Source organism: Anarrhichthys ocellatus, unplaced genomic scaffold (genome assembly GCF_004355925.1).
Source record: "Anarrhichthys ocellatus isolate YVR2014 unplaced genomic scaffold, GSC_Weel_1.0 scaffold70, whole genome shotgun sequence".
Classification (NCBI taxonomy): domain Eukaryota; kingdom Metazoa; phylum Chordata; class Actinopteri; order Perciformes; family Anarhichadidae; genus Anarrhichthys; species Anarrhichthys ocellatus.
Genome location: NW_022280100.1, coordinates 1,817,012 through 1,836,228, shown reverse-complemented (window position 1 = coordinate 1,836,228; position 19,217 = coordinate 1,817,012). Strand labels below are relative to the sequence as shown.

The 19,217-nt window shown below is 41.0% G+C and overlaps 1 protein-coding gene and 1 long non-coding RNA gene across 2 annotated transcripts; both read right to left on the bottom strand.

The window, feature by feature from the left end:
* Positions 1 to 420: 420 nt before the first annotated feature.
* On the bottom strand, positions 421 to 4,288 carry LOC116397636 (uncharacterized). Its single transcript, XR_004213714.1, has 3 exons — positions 4,215 to 4,288; positions 1,676 to 1,828; positions 421 to 1,435 (listed from the first exon to the last, which is right to left on the bottom strand). It is a non-coding gene; the product is annotated as an uncharacterized LOC116397636 (long non-coding RNA).
* Positions 4,289 to 12,105: 7,817 nt separating this feature from the next.
* On the bottom strand, positions 12,106 to 17,281 carry LOC116397635 (uncharacterized). The gene is made up of 4 exons (XM_031873251.1): positions 17,106 to 17,281; positions 14,492 to 14,633; positions 14,314 to 14,386; positions 12,106 to 14,140 (listed from the first exon to the last, which is right to left on the bottom strand). The coding sequence occupies exons 2-4, from the start codon at positions 14,497 to 14,499 to the stop codon at positions 12,845 to 12,847; spliced, it is 1,377 nt and encodes a 458-aa protein (XP_031729111.1). The 5' UTR covers positions 14,500 to 14,633; positions 17,106 to 17,281; the 3' UTR covers positions 12,106 to 12,844.
* Positions 17,282 to 19,217: the final 1,936 nt, after the last annotated feature.

Genomic DNA, 19,217 nt, shown 5'->3' with positions numbered 1-19,217 from the left:
ACCACATGCTCTGTGTGTTTCACTGTGAGAGATTTAGAGAATACAATGGTTGTATTGCCTTGTTTAATTACCATTGCAACAGGAAATTAATCAATGAAATGACTGAAAGAATGGTTTTAAAAATGTATTATTAATAATGTATCATGGGTAACTACACCCAACCCACTTACAAGTAATATTATTTTTAGTAATAATACCAATACTTATACTAATTAAATTAAAGTCAAAAGAGAAGTTATTTTGAGACACTTATCATATAGAGCATGTCTAAATAATATATATATTATACGACATTGACTCTAACTGAATAAATACAGGATCTGCTGTTAGTGGTGGACAGAGAGATCTCACACTCACTCTCTCACTAACAGCAGATCCTGTATTTATTTAGTTAGAGTCAATGTCGTATAATTGCTCCTGCCCGATTACACACACTACAATACGCATTATAAAACAATAAATAAGGACAGCCTTACCTCAATGGAAAAAAAGTGCAGGCCATCTCTCCTGGACTTCTGATACCATAGGCTGCCCCTCTACTACCTCTCTCCGTCTAAGGGAAAAGGTCAGCTCCATCTTGTGCTGGATCAATGTGATGTTCTTCATTTCGTCGACCAGGGCAACTCTTTCCTCCTCAAGAGTAGAATCGTCGTGATGTTGTGGATAATCTGGGACATGATTGACCTCCCCACGTTTGGGCTTTTTCAGGGTGAACGGGCTGTCATCTTCATCTCCACCTTTTCTTTTTCTGCTGACATCTACCTCAATGCAGCCCGCTTGACGCAGCTTTGACCTGTAGTTTCCAAGCTTGTACCTAATACTTGTTTTCCATCCATCATAGCCCTTAATGCTACCTGGCTCCTTCAGGCATGGATATTTGAGAACCAACGCATAGGCAACTGATTCAAGTTCATCTTTCTCAGGGTAGCTTTTGATTTAAAAAATTGCTTGTGCAAGTTTATCCAAAATTTCCATCTTAATGTTTCTTGTCACATCAAGGCCCTTCTTTGACTTTTCGTATGTCTCATTGCCCTTACGCAATTTTTGTTCATCATATGAGAATTCAGGAATAGGGAATGGAGAGGGCCACTCTGCAACATGCCTTAAATTGTTCCTAATAGAATCTGAATGGCTGGAACTGAAATCTTCAGAGTGAATACATGCTGTATCAAGAGAGGAGACTGAACCAATGGAACTGTTGCAGGATTGGTTAAGTAGAGATGAATCACAGTTCCACATAATATGCAGGACTGCACACTCAGCTGGTAATTCAGACATTGTTGTCAAGTTACATAGTGCATTTCCAAATTCTGGAAAAATCGCCTTCAAGTTTCTCTTTAAGTTCATCAATCAGTTGGGCCACAGATCCTGGTATTTCAGGAAGCTGAATTCGCCGGGCTTCTTTGGAGGACAGGACTACCCGAAGTAACGATGTCTGAAAAGAGGAGAGAGAAAAAAGAGGGAGAAAATAGTCACACCTGTTTAAAAAACATCCAACATCTTTCACAGTGGTACTTTTACTTTATAACTCACTAAAAAAAATCAATTATCAAAAGAATTGATAAATTTGCTTCATCAAATAATCAAGTAATTGTTTTCAGCACCACTATAAACTAAACGAGATTATCTTGAATGGACCATTTTTAGTCTTAACAGCTGGCACAAGACAACATACCATTTTGAGTTGCTTTAATGGAGAATGAATGTCCTTGTGGTCACCATCAACTTTCCACCAACTGTGTATGCTGCTAGAGGGTGGTAATCCGTCAGCACATCTGGATCCAGGATGACAAGTTCTGAACAGTAGCCTTCAACAAGCTCATAAGACCTGAAATGTTCAATGTACCAGGAAGAGAGTCTTTTACAAATGAATGCCACTTCCTCTGTGTTGACAAGAATAGTCACAAAGTTATGGAATTCTGGGAGGCCATTGCACTGTCCAGCAGATAAAATCATGCCCTCCGCATACTGTGTTCCATGCAGGGTAATCGTTTTAGACAGGGATACACTGTCTAGATGGGTGTAATTTTTTTGGATTTCACACTTTAGTGTTGTATCCAACTTTGAAACCCTGAACACTTTCACCTTTTCAATGTACAGTTTTGGTTTGAAAAGGTTCTGATTATCCAGATGGTTTGCCATCATTTGCTGGTGTTTGGTGGAAAGAGTGAGCAGCACATTTTTCCAATTGTGAGTGTTATGGACCACCTTTTTAAAGAAGCTATGCTTAGCTTCGAATCTCATCGTCCATAATTCCACTAAAGGCCCATAGCAGCGAATGAGATGTGGGTAGTGGTCAATAAAGGCATTTTTGGCCTCAATCTAAAATCCAGAAAGGTATTGGTGAGCAACTTGCGATAGTCCAGCAGTTTACAAGATAAATAAGACACTGCTTCCTCTGACAGTCTGTTTGACACAACAATGTCAACAATTTCCTTAAGGTCCATTAAAATCTCCCATGCAGGCTCCTGTTCTGGTATCTTACATTCAATTATAAAAGGAAGTAAGCGCAGCAGTGTCCAATTTTCATGTCCATTACCGCCAACAGTTCCTTTTCCAAAGCTTCCAAACGTTTGTTTACTTTGTCTGAATACTTGTAGGGAAATGATATTATACGATCATTTAGTGCATCATATGTAATGAAACCTTTTGAGATCAGATTTTTTAAACACAAGGACAATTCTGTAATATCTGGAGGAAATCCAGTTACTGGATGAAAGAACAGTAGATGTTTGCTCAGTACACATTCCCTTTTTATCACATAAATACTTTGGAGGTTTTCATCCTGTCTAAGCTCTTCCAAAAAAGAGTTGTGTTGATCAACACTCCTCAATTCAAAATTATTAACTTCAGTGTTTGCAATTTGACCCCGACTTATCAAACAAAACCGGCAGAACTTGTCAACAATAAAACTTTCAGTAAAGCCTGCAAGACCTGTGCTCCAAGGTTATCTGCACACACAAAATATAGTACCCTTAACAAACTGACCTAAAACTTCAACAAAAATTCCCTCTTGTTCTAGACACCGTATTTCTTTTATCAATGGCTCAAGAAACTTTTCATAACCATATTGCTTGACATCTACACTTTTACCCAAGACAGCTAGTTGAATTGAAGTAAGACTTGATCGGAACCTGGCTGGTACATTTAGAACAACCCAATATACTGCAGTTATCTTATGAACTTTTCTAGAGGTGCCGAGCGGGTTGCACACTTCAAAATCAATATAGAACACCAAATGATACATTTGTTTTGCTCTCCCAGTAACTTATTGTCCTTGTAATACTTGCCGTCTTGGAAAGACTTAAAAGTGCCCAGATAAAGCTTCTTGATCAAATACACTTCGGTCCAAAAAATCTGCCCGTCCTAATAAAGTCTCAAGTGCTTTAGTGACAGATATATAAACAAAAGCATTTTTATGAGCTGTGTTATAAAGATATTCTATGGGTTCTATAACATAAAATTGTTCCTTGAAATATAAATTCCTTCGGTATCTGTAGATAGGGAACCTTTCTCTGATGTTGTTAAAAGTAGTGGATTAGTTTGAACTATAGCATTAGAAATTTCTTGCAAAACAGAATCATTTAATTCAATTCTATGATTTGAAAGAATGCCTTTGACACTGTTAAGAATCTGAATGTTAGAAAAAGACAGCAAAGTATGCAAATCCTCTACAATCTTTTGTGTTGCAGCTCTAGAAACATGTAACACTGTTTGCATATATAGAAAGAGCGAGGCCAAATTGTGCTGAAGTGTCTCACTATCCACATCTTACACAATCAATTCAACCTCGTCTGGTCTCACACTGTTCTGTGATGATGTTCCTGCTTCACTGTCAGATTGTTCACCATCATTTGCTTAATCTACAGTGTTGGCTCTTGCTATTGTTCGAAAATCCTTAAACGTGCAGTTTTTATGTTTTCTACTTCGGTGAGAACTGAACGTTGGGCGAGTGTTTGTTTTAAAGGCACACCTGAGAATGGGACATCGTACAGTTTCTCGATTCTTTAAATAATGTCCAAGATGGTTCCAAAAAGTGTTTTCACTGCAGATCTCTTTAAAATCACACAATTCACATCGAAATGTTGAATTTTCAAGGATTTTCCCAGTTGTGTGTGTGTGTGTGTGTGTGTGTGTGTGTGTGTGTGATCCTAATGCACCAGGTGTTTGAAATACACATACACAGTCCATGTGAATACAAGGCCAGTGTGCACCTTTTCTGTGCCGAAGACGATATTTCAGAAGAATCTCTTGACTGGAGCTTGCGAATTTGCACTGCATCCAATCCCCCCCTGAAACAAAAGAGACACATATAGGACATATTCAGTTTTTCAAAAAGCATTTAAGCTGCAGACCTTGTAATCTGCAAATATATAACTACCATGATACAGCTTTATCTCATCAATGTGAGACATACATGTATCCCACTGAAACCAAAACAACCCCATCTATACGACTGAATAGATAAGGGCCAGGTCTGTCATACAGGGGGAAGAGGACGTGCAAAATAGCCAACTGAAAACTTAAAAGTAAAACATATGCCTGCTAGAAAGGATGGCACTGCAGTATTGAGTGACGGTTATTTATAATTTTCTTAATGACATTTTATATCAAATCAAATAATTTGAATAGGCAAAAAAAAGGTAAGCACATTGTGTTAGAGAAAACCTGCCACAAGTTGTTATATTTACATGTTTAGGGATTATACAAAGGCCAATTCCTTTATAGATGCTTTAGAAACAAGGGGTCTTAAAAATCTTAATTTGAGTATATATTTTGCCAGCCAAATCAAATTGTTTCGGATATTAAACCTTTGTTTCTTTATAATGCATGCTATACTTAACTTGTATGTTTACAGAGCTTGTACAAAGGTAATATAGTCCATGAATAAGAGATATATTACAGATAATTACAATCCCTCCTCTCTGTAGTGGAGGTTGGTTTATGGCTTTTAGCCGGTAACACCTACAATCTATGAGTTACACTGGTTGTCTTTTTGATTCCTCACAGTTCATTATATTTGTACGCACTCTGGTGTTTCAGAGAATAACACACAGCACAGCCCATACAGTATAAACGCCTCCGTTCTTGTTCGGAGCTCACACGCGATCTGCGGAGGCTCGCACTATGGCGGCAAGCGCGAGTATAAACAACGCTTTACCAGTTCACACGCGCCAACAGTCACAAACCCCTGCAATACTGACGTTAAAGAATGCTTCACATGCCGGCTTTTTTACTCGTATAACACAACAGTGTTGGCGCCAACAGCGGCCAGCTCCCCCATTTTAACAGACGTTAATTCAACATGTTACTAACGTTACCTCCGCTGCCGCCCAAACGGAATATTACCCCATATCTCATGTACCACGTTATACACAAAACATGCATAACGTTACATACATTACCGGAGTAAAGAGGCTGTGTTTAATTTTCTAACTGGCTTGTACATGAACGTAACCGCCATACTGGACCGTGTTTTAGCCGGGTAAACACCGGGAAAGACTGACCTGTGTTAAACAAATACAAGTGTCCACTATAGCGCTGGCGCATTATCGAAGCAGTAAATGCTGCATGTAGCCGTAAACATCACTGTTATACCGATATAGCGGAGCTTACATAGTATTCTACACACGGTTAATAACGTAGCTAGCTAACAAAGCTACATGTGGTAGCTAGCTAGTTGAACTCATTGAATTCATCTGTCCCACCCCAAATATAATAATTTATAATATATAAACTCTATAAAATATCTGTTTTTCTTAAATAAGTACATTCCAGTTTATTGTTCAGTTTGTTTTACTGAAAAGAAATTGGCAATAATTCAATCAATTTCCAAAAAGATTGGACTTTAGATTGCTTTCAAGCAGTGCTTTCAGACATATTAATTGCATTACATTCTTGAATATATTTTCAAGTAAAATTAAAGCAGCGAGCGGCGATGAACGGGCCCTCGCATCTTCCAGCATGTCGGGGGTGCCGGCGGGACTCCGGCCTGCGCGTCTGATAATGTCCGCGGCTGTCGGACAGCGCGTCTGCGAGCGAGACGTTTTTAATCCCGCATGGACTGCCTGATGCTGGAAATGATGCTTTGCAAATAGTCCGATGCTTCCTGTATCCGCTGCCTGGCGCTACAGAACACGTGTAAACATGCATTATGTTGCTCTATGTCAGGGGTGTCCAAACTTTTTTCACTGAGGGCCACATACAGAAAAATATATCAAGGGCTGGGCCACTCACTAGAGATGCGGTATATCGCCTCACCTCTAGTGCAGGGGTCTTCAACATTTTTCAGGCCAAGGACCCCCAAACTGATGGAGCAGGGACCCCCGACTATACGTATATATTGTATGAAATTGTGTTTTATATTAAACTGGTCATAGTGCCATGTATAAACATTCCTTATTATTGTGCATTCAATACTAAGCTATTCAAATAATACACAGGTTCATATATTCATGTTTTTATTTTAAACATGTGCAAGGTACAGTGAGTAGGGAGGCTGTGCCACTGCCATTTATAAACATACCTTGTCAACTGATACCAATGCCAATATCAACATTCATCAATTGCATGATAATCATGCACAGGCTACAAGCTATTCAAATTGACTGTTTTATTTTAAACAAATGTGGAAACGAAAATGAGTGACGGCCTATTAGTGCCACTGCCATGCATAAACATACCTGTTGTCTTACATGCAATAATGGACAGATTCATGTTTGGAAAAAAAATTAAATTTAAAATTGTCTAATCAACCAAAAATTTCGGACCGCCTAGGGGTCGCAGACCCCCTGTTGAAGACCTCTGCTCTAGTGTGTTAAAGTTAGCAAAATCAATCAAATGTAGGTTGTTATGGTCCGGCTCTAGAACCATATCAAATGTCACAAAAACTCAGGGAAGGAGCTAACCAAACAAATACTTTTAATAACAAAAGGCCAGGACATTTCAAATTGTAACACAAATGAGACATCTCGTAGAACGCCAGAAAGTTCAACTGCTGCTGCAAGACACTCCTTGCAGCACACCAGGTGTGTCAGAGGGGAAGAAGCCAGCCCTTCCTCTGGATGGGGCGGGTCTGTCTGCAGTGGCCAGCTGCCTCCAATCTTCTTGATGTGACTCTCCAACGATCCAGGGACACTGAAAGACATACAATCCCCGGCAGAGGCCCTGGGCCGTCACAAGGTAAATTATGCTTAATAATTTAATGTGCTTAAAGAAAAAAAAAACAGCCTCCATCCCAGCTTTCCATTAATGGGTTTTTTTTAACAAAAAGGGTTGGCAGCTCATTGTCAAAACAGCAGGCTCAGATTGCTTCTTAGTCAGGATGGTGATCCCCCTTCACAGCACTGTAAAAAGGGGGGGGAAATAAGGGGGGATGGGTATATTTTAAGCTTGTTAACACATGAATACTATAATGTATTTTTAACTCACCTATAATGGGAACAGCATTGCACTCAGTGGGAGAAGTGATGCTGCGCTTTGGACTGAAGGATGGCTGGCAGGTCAGGAGTAAGTTTGGTAGTTGAGATGCGAAGGACATCACAGAGATGGCTGTCGGTCATTTTGGTTCTCAGTCTGTTTTTATTCAGATTTAACAGAGAAAATGTTTGCTCACATATGTATGTTGAGCCGAACAGACTCATTCTTTTTGCGTGGCGTCTCATCAGAGGAAACTTGGCCTTTTCCAAGCTCCGGTAGAAGTCGGGTAGGGAGAGAAGCTGATGTTGATTCTTCAGAGAATCGTCACACTGCATTTCGATAAGTTCTATTTGCAGACTCTCTTCCACTTCTTCTGTATTCATCAGGAAGGGAGTCAAGAACAGCTTGATGTCTTTCTCAGCGAGAGAAAAATCCTTAAAGCGCTGACTGAATTCTATCATGAGAGACGTTATCACGGACATATTTCCCCTTTTTAGCAGAAAGGTTGGCCTTTGGAAAAGCACATTTGACTTCGGACAGCGTGGGGAAGTGTGCAACATTGAAGTTGCGTAGTTGTGTCTCAAAGAGACGGAGCTTCACACAGAATGCTTTCATGTGCGCATAAAGTTGTGGTACAAGCTGGTCTTTGCCTTGTAGGCACTTGTTCAGTGTGTTAAGATAACCAGTAAGATCCACTAAAAATGCCAGATCTGCCAACCAGAGAGGGTCACTCAGCTCAGGAAGATGTCGGTCCTTCTCTTTCAAAAACTGGTCGATTTCTGATCTCGGGGAATAAAACCGTTGCAGCACGGAGCCGCGGCTTAACCAACGCACATCAGAATGGTAGAGTAGGTCCCAGTATTCAGCATCAACATCAGAGAGGAAAACTTGAAATTCTCTGTGGTAGAGCCCTCGTGCTCGAATTATGTTGACAGTTTTCACAACAGTGTTCATCACATCACCAAGCTGGACTGTCTTAGCATAGAGGGCTTCTTGGTGGATGATACAGTGCATTTTAACAGCCTCACCTCCGCTCTCTTGCACCTTGGCGCACACAATAGAGGCCATTTCTTTGCGCTCGCCTTTCATAGCTGGGGCCCCATCCGTTGTAACTCCACACAGCTTGTCCCATCTTGTCAACTGTATCTGACACAGCTTCAAACATGTCCTTACCGGTTGTTGTGCTCTTTAGACTCCTGAGATCAAGCAGCTCCTCCGTAATAGAAAAATGATCATCAACTCCCCGCAAAAAAATTAACAGCTGTGCGGTGTCCGTAGCATCTGTGCTCTCATCACATGCAATCGAGGAAAAATCAAAAGCACAAGCTTTATCTGACACTTGATGTTTTAAGTTAGCTGACGAGTCTTCGATTCGCCGCACAACTGTGTTGCTGGACATGCTAACTAGTTGAATTCCTGCATTTTTTCCGGGCACATTATACCTGCGACTTTAGTGAGGCTCTGTTTTATGAAGTCACCATCTGAGAAAGGTTTCCCATGGCGGGCAATGAGTTGAGCTACCTCGTAGCTGGCTATTGTGGCTTTTTCTTGTGTTTCGTTAGCATGGAAAAAATACTGTTGTTGAGCTAGCAGGCTAGCTGCCATTTGCTTAACTTTCTGTTCTCGCTCGGCACCAGTGTAGGACGTGTAACAGTATTTGCAACAGTTTCATTGCAAATCAAACACACACTTCCCCTTGACTTCTATGAAGAAATATTCATTTTCCCACCATGTCTGAAATTGTCTACACTCACTTGCTATCTTGCGTTTCTTTGATTCTGCCATTGTTAGTCATCCGTGGCAAAGCTTTTCTTTGATTGCTCTTATTTTGCGGATAAGCTGCCTTGTTCAAGACAGTAACTCCACCTAGTGGTGAAACTAAGAAGTACAATACAGTCAAGCGCAAGTGTCATGTGTGGGCCATATTACATTATATTTTTAGAATTTGCTGCAGGCCAATTAAAAATGGCCCGCGGGCCGTAGTCTGGACACCCCTGCTCTAAACTCTGGAGCAAAGCTGCTCTTGTAGTGATTTTGAAAGCTGTTGAATGTCCCACTGTAGCCAAGCTTTCCATAGAGCATGTCTATGTGGCAGTGTGTGTCTATATCATAATATACAGTGTGAAAAAGTGTTTGCCCCTTCCTGATTTCTTATTTTTTTGCATGTTTGTCACACTTAAATGTTTCAGATCATCAAACAAATTTAAATATTAGACAAAGATAACACAAGTAAACACAAAATGCAGTTATTATTAAGGGGAAAAAAAAATCCAAAACTAGATGGCCCTGTGTGAAAAAGTGATTGCCCCTCCTGTTAAAACATAAATTAACTGTGGTTTATCACATCTTTGGAAAGCTGAGTTCAATTTCTCTAGCCACACCCAGGCCTGATTACTGCCACGCCTGTTCTCAATCAAGAAATCACTTAAATGGGACCTGCCTGACAAAGTGAGGTAGACCAAAAGATCCTCAAAAGCTAGACATCATGCTGCGATCCAAAGAAATTCAGGAACAAATGAGAAACAAAGTAATTGAGATCTATCGGTCTGGAAAAGGTTACAAAGCCATTTCTAAAGCTTTAGGACTCCAGCGAACCACAGTGAGAGCCATTATCCACAAATGGCGAAAACATGGAACAGTGGTGAACCTTCCCAGGAGTGGCCGGCCGACCAAAATTACCCCAAGAGCGCAGCGACGACTCATCCAAGAGGTCACAAAAGACCCCAGAACAACATCCAAAGAACTGCAGGCCTCTTGCCTCAATTAAGGTCAGTGTTCATGACTCCACCATAAGAAAGAGACTGGGCAAAAATGGCCTGCATGGCAGAGTTCCAAGACGAAAACCACTGCTGAGCAAAAAGAACATAAAGGCTCGTCTCAGTTTTGCCAGAAAACATCTTGATGATCCCCAAGACTTTTGGGAAAATACTCTGTGGACTGACGAGACAAAAGTTGAACTTTTTGGAAGGTGTATGTCCCGTTACATCTGGCGTAACAGTAACACGGCATTTCAGAAAAGGAACATCATACCAACAGTAAAATATGGTGGTGGTAGTGTGATGGTCTGGGGCTGTTTTGCTGCTTCAGGACCTGGAAGACTTGCTGTGGTAAATGGAACCATGAATTCTGCTGTCTACCAAAAAATCCTGAAGGACGATGTCCGGCCATCTGTTCGTGACCTCAAGCTGAAGCGCACTTGGGTTCTGCAGCAGGACAATGATCCAAAACACACCAGCAAGTTTGGATTTTTTTTTCCCCTTAATAATAAAAACCTTCATTTAAAAACTGCATTTTGTGTTTACTTGTGTTATCTTTGTCTAATATTTAAATTTGTTTGATGATCTGAAACATTTAAGTGTGACAAACATGCAAAAAAATAAATCAGGAAGGGGGCAAACACTTTTTCACACAACTGTATATGTCATAAATCAGGTTGGTTTCATAGACTCTATGAAACCAACCTGATTGTCTGGGTAGGGGTAACTGGTCCACATAGGTTCTGCCCAACCTGATCTTTTTTCAGGAATGCCACCACGAGTAGAGAAGGGGTGATGACGCATGGAAGAACGGGTTGCTGACTTCAAGTGAGGGTTCACTACTGAAGGGGCCATGTTTGTTGGGCGGGACTGCTTCAATGAGACAAACATGGTCCTCTGTGACAGTGAGAAAGGCTTGTCCACTGCAGCTGCCTGGACGACCCCAGTGGTTTCATTGTGGGATGAAATTGATTGGACTTGAGAAGTTGTTTCTACAGAGTTTGGAGCAACAAACTTCTTTGGTGAATTATCTTCTTTTAGGACAACCTGAAAGGAACGTAAACAAATAGGGGGAAAAATGACACCTCCTAGTATAGCTTTTAATCCTCAGTGGTTTGATTTTTTTCGGTTGTCAATATATTTTAAGGGTGTAAATTGTACAAATGTTATGTTGCTTTTAAAAATCAAATACAATTAAAAGATTAATTAAATGAACAAACTGTATTAAATAACAGATTGCATGCAACTAAAACATTTTAAATGATATACAAGCAAATAAAACTCTAACAAAAGATAGATTTCTAGGTGTCAGTGAACTTGCCCTTCGGCCTGTGTTAAAGTCGACAAACACCTGAGGGGGGGGGGGGGGGCACTGTTCCTGGAAAGTGGAGTAATTCGTAACATATCGGTCTGCTCTGGCAACTGTTGCTGGACTGGGTTCGTCAGTCTTCACTGGTGAAGACAAATGGCATCCTGGGGAAACTAGTAGTGTTGCCTCTTTCTCTTGTGCGGTGGAGGAAATTCTACTTCCTGGCTCTCTGTGGATACCAGCTGCCTGGATGAGTTGTCCATAGGTTTCTCCTGTTAGCTATGGTGCAAATGTTCAAATAAATCAGTCATCTCTTTACAAGAAGTAAACATAAAGCAAGAAATAGCACATTTGAGACTCAACCAAAAAAGCTTATAACAGACTTTTTAAGTTGGTTTTAAAGTAGCTGATAGAGTTGCAGTGCCTCACATCGTCAGGCACTGTGTTACACTGATATGTGGCTTTTATAGAAAAATGTGATTGGGCAAATGGAGTGCGGCAAAATCTTACAATTTCGTATGGAGGATATAATATAATTTACTGAGCGAGTACACACAAAGTAACATAGTGGTGGAGGGGCTAAACTATTAGAAATTGTATAAACCAGACACAAATTGAAAATAATTTAGAAATCTTAAAATTTAGTAGGGGATTTAATGTGAGACATTTTTTACATTTGCTCCCCTCAAGGCGAGCTAAAATGATATACCAGTAAAATTTACACATTTCCCATTAATTCAGGATGTTTCCTAGCAATGGAAATGATCAGAATGTCTTCAGGACACAGGGCAGTGGAAATATGATTGTATTTTAAAAAGTGGTCTTGTGTCTCACTTTACCCCAGCTTAGGGGTAAAGTGAGACAGACCAGAGAAATCAAGGGGGTAAAGTGAACCAGCTGGGGGTAAACTGATCCACTTACTTTTTCCATTTTAAAACTACCATAACAACACATGTTATAACGGTTAGGATCCTGACGGCTAGATTGACAACCACACATTCCAAAACTAATATCGGACTAGTAACAGAATCATGGCGATTGGTCAATTAAGCACATTTTTTTAAACACTTGAAAGTAACTCCGAACAAAATCATATACAACATAATATAATTCAAAAGACAGATAGAACCAGTTGGATTAGAACACAGTCATGGGACCGGACTCAGAACACAGGACTAGACCCACCTGGATTAGAACATCAGCCTCATACTCTATAACAAGACCTACTCTACATTCCAGCCCTGAAGGTTACAGGGAAAGGTGAAGAGTTGCTCTATCCGTGTGGTTCCTCCAGGCCTATTAGGTTGAGGTAGCTTCTTCACCACATCACCTTTAGGAACATGTGCCACATCATTTTCTTTTATAGCAAACGTGGGTCTCTCCCACTCTTTCTTGTTTCCCTGGATTCTTCTGAGGAATTGTGTAAGTATTTCGTCATCCTCAACTTTCTCAACCATGCCAACGTAACGGAGACTCCTGTGTTTGGTTGCAAAGTTAACGAGGACAAAGTCACCCACGGACAGATCTGTGTTTCCAGGATCACTTCTCTCATCCTCAGAGCTCTCTTTGTCAAACTCATCATCAAGTGGGACAGGGACATCACTCTCCTCAGAGCTGCTATGTATGATTTTCTTTTTGGGTGCTTTCTTTTTCGGTTTTCCCTTTTTTTGCTATTTTGCTTTTTCCCTGCCAGTTTCTTTTGTCTCTCTTCATAAGCCTTTTCTATTGTCTGCTTCTCAGGAGTATCAGTTAGGATGGCTGTCTTCACACGCTTTCTTTTGGTTTGTGCTCTGGGGGGACATTTGGGAAGTGGTAGGATTTCACAAGGAGACACATATCCAGGTCGGCTGGGAACACGTGGCACATCTGAGTCAGCTGGCGAGGCACATCCATGTGGACCACGCGCAGTGGATGGATTAGCATCAGCGAGTGGATCATCTGGATTATCTGCAGGGCGTGGACCATCCGGATCATCTGAAGTGGATGGACCAGTGGATGCAGGCTGCAGCTCAGGATTTGGCCGGTCTGACACCATGGATGATGCAAACGCTTCCTCAGGGAAAATATCTCGGTTATATGGGAAAATCCCAGTGGACTTGAATCCAGAAGTGATATTCCGTGGTGTCACTGCTGACAAGAAGGCCTCATTCACAAGTCCTGCAATCTGGTAGATGGAGACTGTTTTGCCAGAGTTAGATCTCATCCACCCATCAAGAGCTCGGCTGTATAGGGTCTTGAACGGGCCATACACGGTCACGTCGAGAGGCTGCATGCGTTGGGATGTGTGGGGTGGAAGGGTGAGCAGAACAATACCATTGCTCTTTGCTTTTTCTACTGCCTTGAGTGAGATGTGAGCTTTAAGATTATCAAGGATTAGCAGCATGGGATGGTCAGGAGTGCACTTAGTGTGCTGTATCAGGTGATCAAGGAACTCAAGCCAGGTGTCTTCATTCATCCAACCCGTTCTGGTGGAGGCACCTTTGGCTCCTGGAGGTGCTCCTATCATGAAGTCGTCCTTAAACCTAACTCTGGGGAAGACAAACATGGGAGGTATGGCATTCCCAGCAGTATTCACTGCACACACCACAGTCACCAGTTCTCCTCTCTCAGCCGATGTGATAGAACCAACTTGCTTTTTTCCTTTCTCTGTCACAACCTGAATCAAATAGAAAGTTTAGAATCAATTCAGTCCATTCATTTTTTCCAGTTCACAGGTTCACAACATTACTAATAGCATTAGTTTCAGCATTCTGCCAATAGCTAGCTGGTCATTATCACAAGCCACTCGGTATCAGTCTGGTGCTCTCTAGTGTATCATGTGTAGCTTACCTGCCATGGTTTTTGTACTGTAAAGATGCCTGTTTCATCCACATTGTAAATCATGTGTGGAGGGAATGTGTGCCTGTTAAAGAAGAGAGGCGAGGGAAAAACCTTATCAGAATCAAAACCAAATCTTACAGGTAAAGCCTCCATAAAACATTTGCAACTAAAGAATTAATTCTGTCACCTGTCCATCACTACAGCCAGATTTTCAAAGAACTCCCCCACTGTAGTTTTATTGAAGGCTGTAGCCCTTCCCAGGGATGTTGCCTCCGGAGTTCGGACAGAGAGATGGCGACGTGCTAGGAAGCTGCCAAACCACTCTTCTCCTAAAGAGTAGAGAACTCATTATTATAAGATTTAGCTTTGTGGCAAGATCAGTTGGCCTAAGTTAACCTACAGAATCATGTGAACTCTTGCACACCCTAGCCTACCTGCACATTGTTTCTCTGTCCAATTGGCAGACCCAGGGATATAGTTTTTCTCTGCGTATTGAAATGCCAGTTCACGGCACTTAACTGACGCAAGGCCATGGAACTGGTCAGCTAGTTGTTTCAAGTGTTTGGCAAGCTCCTCCTCCATCTCATCTGTGAATATTCTCTTTGCCTCAGCTACTGCACCCCAGGCTACTGATTTTACTTCCCCTTCCTCTTTTTTCTTTATGAATCTTTTGAGGGTTGTCTTGTCAATATTTCTATCCCTTCCAGCTTTTCTTAAGGACTTCTTTCCTTGCATAACCTCAGCGGCTGCACTCTCCATCTCTGTGAGGGGTGTTTGGCCCCAGGTTGTCTTCCTGGTGTAGTTTCTTGGCATGATGGCTTTTCTACAATGTTTATGACATTAAAAATAAAACTAATGTAATATTACACTAAAATATGTTTAAGACTAAACTTAACTTGTGCTTCATGGTGGGGTGAAGTGAGACAGTGTCTCACTTTACCCCACAGCATTTGTCTCACTTTACCCCACAGCTACTATTTTAGAAAAAACATCTCTTCGCAATTCAGGCAAATCTTCAGCTAGCATCAATCACATGGTTTTATATGTTGGAAGTTCATCAACATGTATGATATAAGTTTTTCTACCTGAATCAATTTGCTTTGACACAACAGTTGATTAAGTTCACAGCAAGAAAATTTACTTTTACATGCAAAAAACACATTTTTGTGAAAAAACATACTTACCCCAGCACCAACTTCTCCTTCATGGCAAGGGGGAATGGGAGGGGCTTGAAAACATAATGGTCACATGACCACAAATGTGTTCCTTTGCCTAGATACAGGGGGTGTCTCACATTACCCGGTGTCTCACATTACCCTGCTCTCCCTAAATCGTATTTGTCCAGTATCCTACAGTGACTGTTTTATAGCATATTGTAACGTGCCGTGTTGTGTTTGTGCTCTCCCTCTGTTTTCCCTCAGTCTTCTCGAGTGCCACCCTCTGACCCGGATGCCAGCTGCAGCGGCTGAGTTCAATCGCAATTAGCTGTGGCTGGTAGCTAAAAGGAGAGGATCTCCTGAAGGACGATCTCTCTTGGGGCAGACCACAGTAGGGAGGCTGGGTGCGTGAGCTGACAACCCTTGGGCAACGCGTAGTGGTGTATGTGTGTGTGTGTGTGTTGCTGTGGACCATTGTTGCACCTTTGTTCCAGCCGTGTGGGCTGTTGTATGTCTAGTGTCGCTTTCTTTTTATAAGAAAGTAGTTTTCTTTTGCTGCCGTGCAAGCAGCTAGCCCTTTTATAATACATACCCTTTTTGTTAACCGTCATCGTTGCTCAGTCTCTCTTTCCCCGGGTAAATAACACTGTTACTCCCCGCATCCCTTAGATGCCAGAACGGGGAACGTAACACATATTATACTGAATATCTTTGTGTTTTGTACTGACGAAACAAGACATTCATGAACATTAGCTTAGAATTTGAGAAACTGAGATTAAAAACATGTCAGTATTTTTTTTTAACCTTTCGTCTCATTTTATTGACCCAACGATTAATATCGTAATAAAATAGCACATACTCGCGCGGTAGCTTACTAGCGAGACCATTGTGGAGGTTCACAGTATTTAAAATGCCACGTCGGCAGGTTTACTACAGCTGTATGAACCCCAAATAAACATTTAGCTGTGATTTAACTGCAATAAACGGACAAAAAGGTACGCCGAATAAGTACATAATTGATGAGACATAATCCTCTGTGATGGCCAGGGACAACTGGTATGTATTTGTAAAAACGTAATTTCTACTTAAGTGTACTTAATATAACATCACATATCTTGTATATCTATTATTGTTCCAATCTTGTCTAATTAGCTAATTCCTTGGATTTATTTTACTTTTCCTTCTATAACATTTGATTATGTATAATCTGATCATTACATTTTAACTCCATTATCTTGTCTTTAGGGCTGGGGTTTTGGAAGCAAAATGCCCGGCGCATTGTTGCCCTGTGAGCTGATTCGAAAAAAAGAGGCGAAGGACGAGGTAACAAGCACAGTGTTTAGCGAAGCCTCCACCTATTTTTGAATGCAAGACTCAGTTATTGTGCCACAATAGGCTTTCAAGAGTGAAATGTAAATACACAGATCATAGAGTCTCTAAATGTAGAATGAACTATTTTCAAGTCACCAAGTTCTTTTGAACACCACTAGACTAAGTGCCAACACAAGCAAATTGACAAAGACCTCCCTAAATTTAAAGTCAACAATCTAGTAAGACTAGCGCTTCACAAAAAAGCCATAAATAAGTCAGATAAAGTAATGACAACTCATGCTGAATACCAGTGGCGGGCCGTGCATTTCATACCTGGGCCTTCACTGCTGTCCTGCAGCTGAAACACAGCTACGGTTATTTGTTTTGTGTAAAAATGAAGCCAACAACTATAGATCCACTGCAGAGAATACGGCAAGAGTGCGTCTCCTCTCTGACTGCTGCGAGAGTCCGCCTGTGTGTGCTTTGGAGTGGCGGAGGGGCTCACGGCAGCACCCGCTGCTCGTTCACGACAGTGCAGAACGTACGTGCTTTAAGGTCAGAGTCAAAACACCAGAAAAGTCTCCAACAACACCAGAACAAGTCACTAGATTTGTCACTGTAGCTTTTGACAAAAGTCGCCATGAGGGTTTGGAAAGTCGCCAGATTTAGCGAGCAAGTTGCCAACACTGGCACCGACTAAATATGTCCCCAGAGCAACATTGGACGTAACAATGGTTCCTATCACATATTAAACCAAACAAAAATCCGCCCAACATGTCAAACTAAAGATGTGATTGGTTGAAGACTATGACAATCAACAATATCGTCCCCATTCACTTAAACTGCAAAGGTATTTGCTTGTGAGTCTGCAGGCCTCGGGCCTTTCTTCTTACCTAGAGACACAGAGGTGAAATCTGATTGGATAAAAGCTCTACTTAAAACAAGCTGCACTGGAAGCAGAGCAACTGAGGAAGACAGTAGCTGTGCAATGAGAAAATAAGATGGGAAAATATTTTTATAAATTATAATACATGTAGTGTATTTATAAAAAATTATAAAATAGCTATAACTTTGTAATTCTGTTTAGGCCAGCAGAGAAGGCCTTGCACATTAATGGGATACATTATGAAAAATATATTTTTGTGAAGCGGGGATGAGTTGGTTAAACTAAAATGCTTTCCTTTGTTTTTAAGTTGGAGTCCTTATTTAAATATGTAAAATGATGGTACTTAGGTTGTGACTACCTGAAATATAGATATGAACAGTCAATATACAGCTACATTTTAATGACTTGCTTGAATTTTGTATTGTCTAAACTCAGTTTTTGTATATACAGTATATCTCTCCCCTATTCCCCCAGTCCCAGTGGCATAGATGATGAAACCGTGGAGAGGGTGGAGGAGCTGGCTCTGGCAGCAGAAGAGCTGCCAGCTATTAAGCAGTCCTTGAGGGAGCTCGGGGAATATGCCCGCGCCAATAGAATTAACACAGTGGCCCTGACTGATGACCAGGTGACCAGCGCCAGGGCCACTTTCCAGTGCCTTATATGCTGAGGTCAGTAACTTATATATTCTTTCTGTACAAACAAGCCATATTCTGCAGCAAGTGTTTTTTTTAAACTGGGAAAACAAGGGACTTTTTTTGAAAAGTCAGTTTAAGGGGTTATCCACATTAAAATGGAAGTAATTTAGATAATATATAAGAATAAGGAAAATAAATGGTTAAAATAACATTTTGAAAACTGACTACCTAATATTTTAGCATATTCCCCAGTTAAAACAAATATTTCACATAGTATCATTAACAGATATACTAGATATCTTATATGAAAAGTGCTTGCGACTTACATTACATCAATGTTCTAAAATTCTTAATCTTGCAGATGTCATGGACAACCCTGTGGTGGCACAATGTTGCCGCAGCCTTATTGAGTCTGCGTTGACCAATGGACAGCCACCACACCACACTGCCCTAAATGTAGGGATGAGGCTTTTAGGGAGAAAAGTTTTACAATTACAGGGATGGGGGATGTGATAAATGCTTTAAGGGACACAATCTGCAATTAGGTATTTTATTTTCAGTTTGGGGTTTGTTTGTTGACAATAGAGGACAGATTTAGTTTTAGGGGCTGTGGGGAAGCCAAGATTTTTGGTTGATGGTTCAACTTCTAAACTTTTTATTTAAACGAGACGCGTCATACTGCCTGTATAGAATCACAAGCACCTGCTACCTGGAAGGGGATCTGATCATTTAAACCACTATAAAGGCCAACACTCACACAAAATGTGACCTTCAACCTTCGTCAACTCCTGGTTTGAGGGTTGATGCTCGGTTAAAAGTGCGTGTCTTCAGTTAGAAAAGGAAGAGCGAGAGTATGAGTTCAGGTTGCGTAAATTGGAGGCAGATACAGCTGTTAGAATGCATGAGTTAGAGCTGCATTCTGGT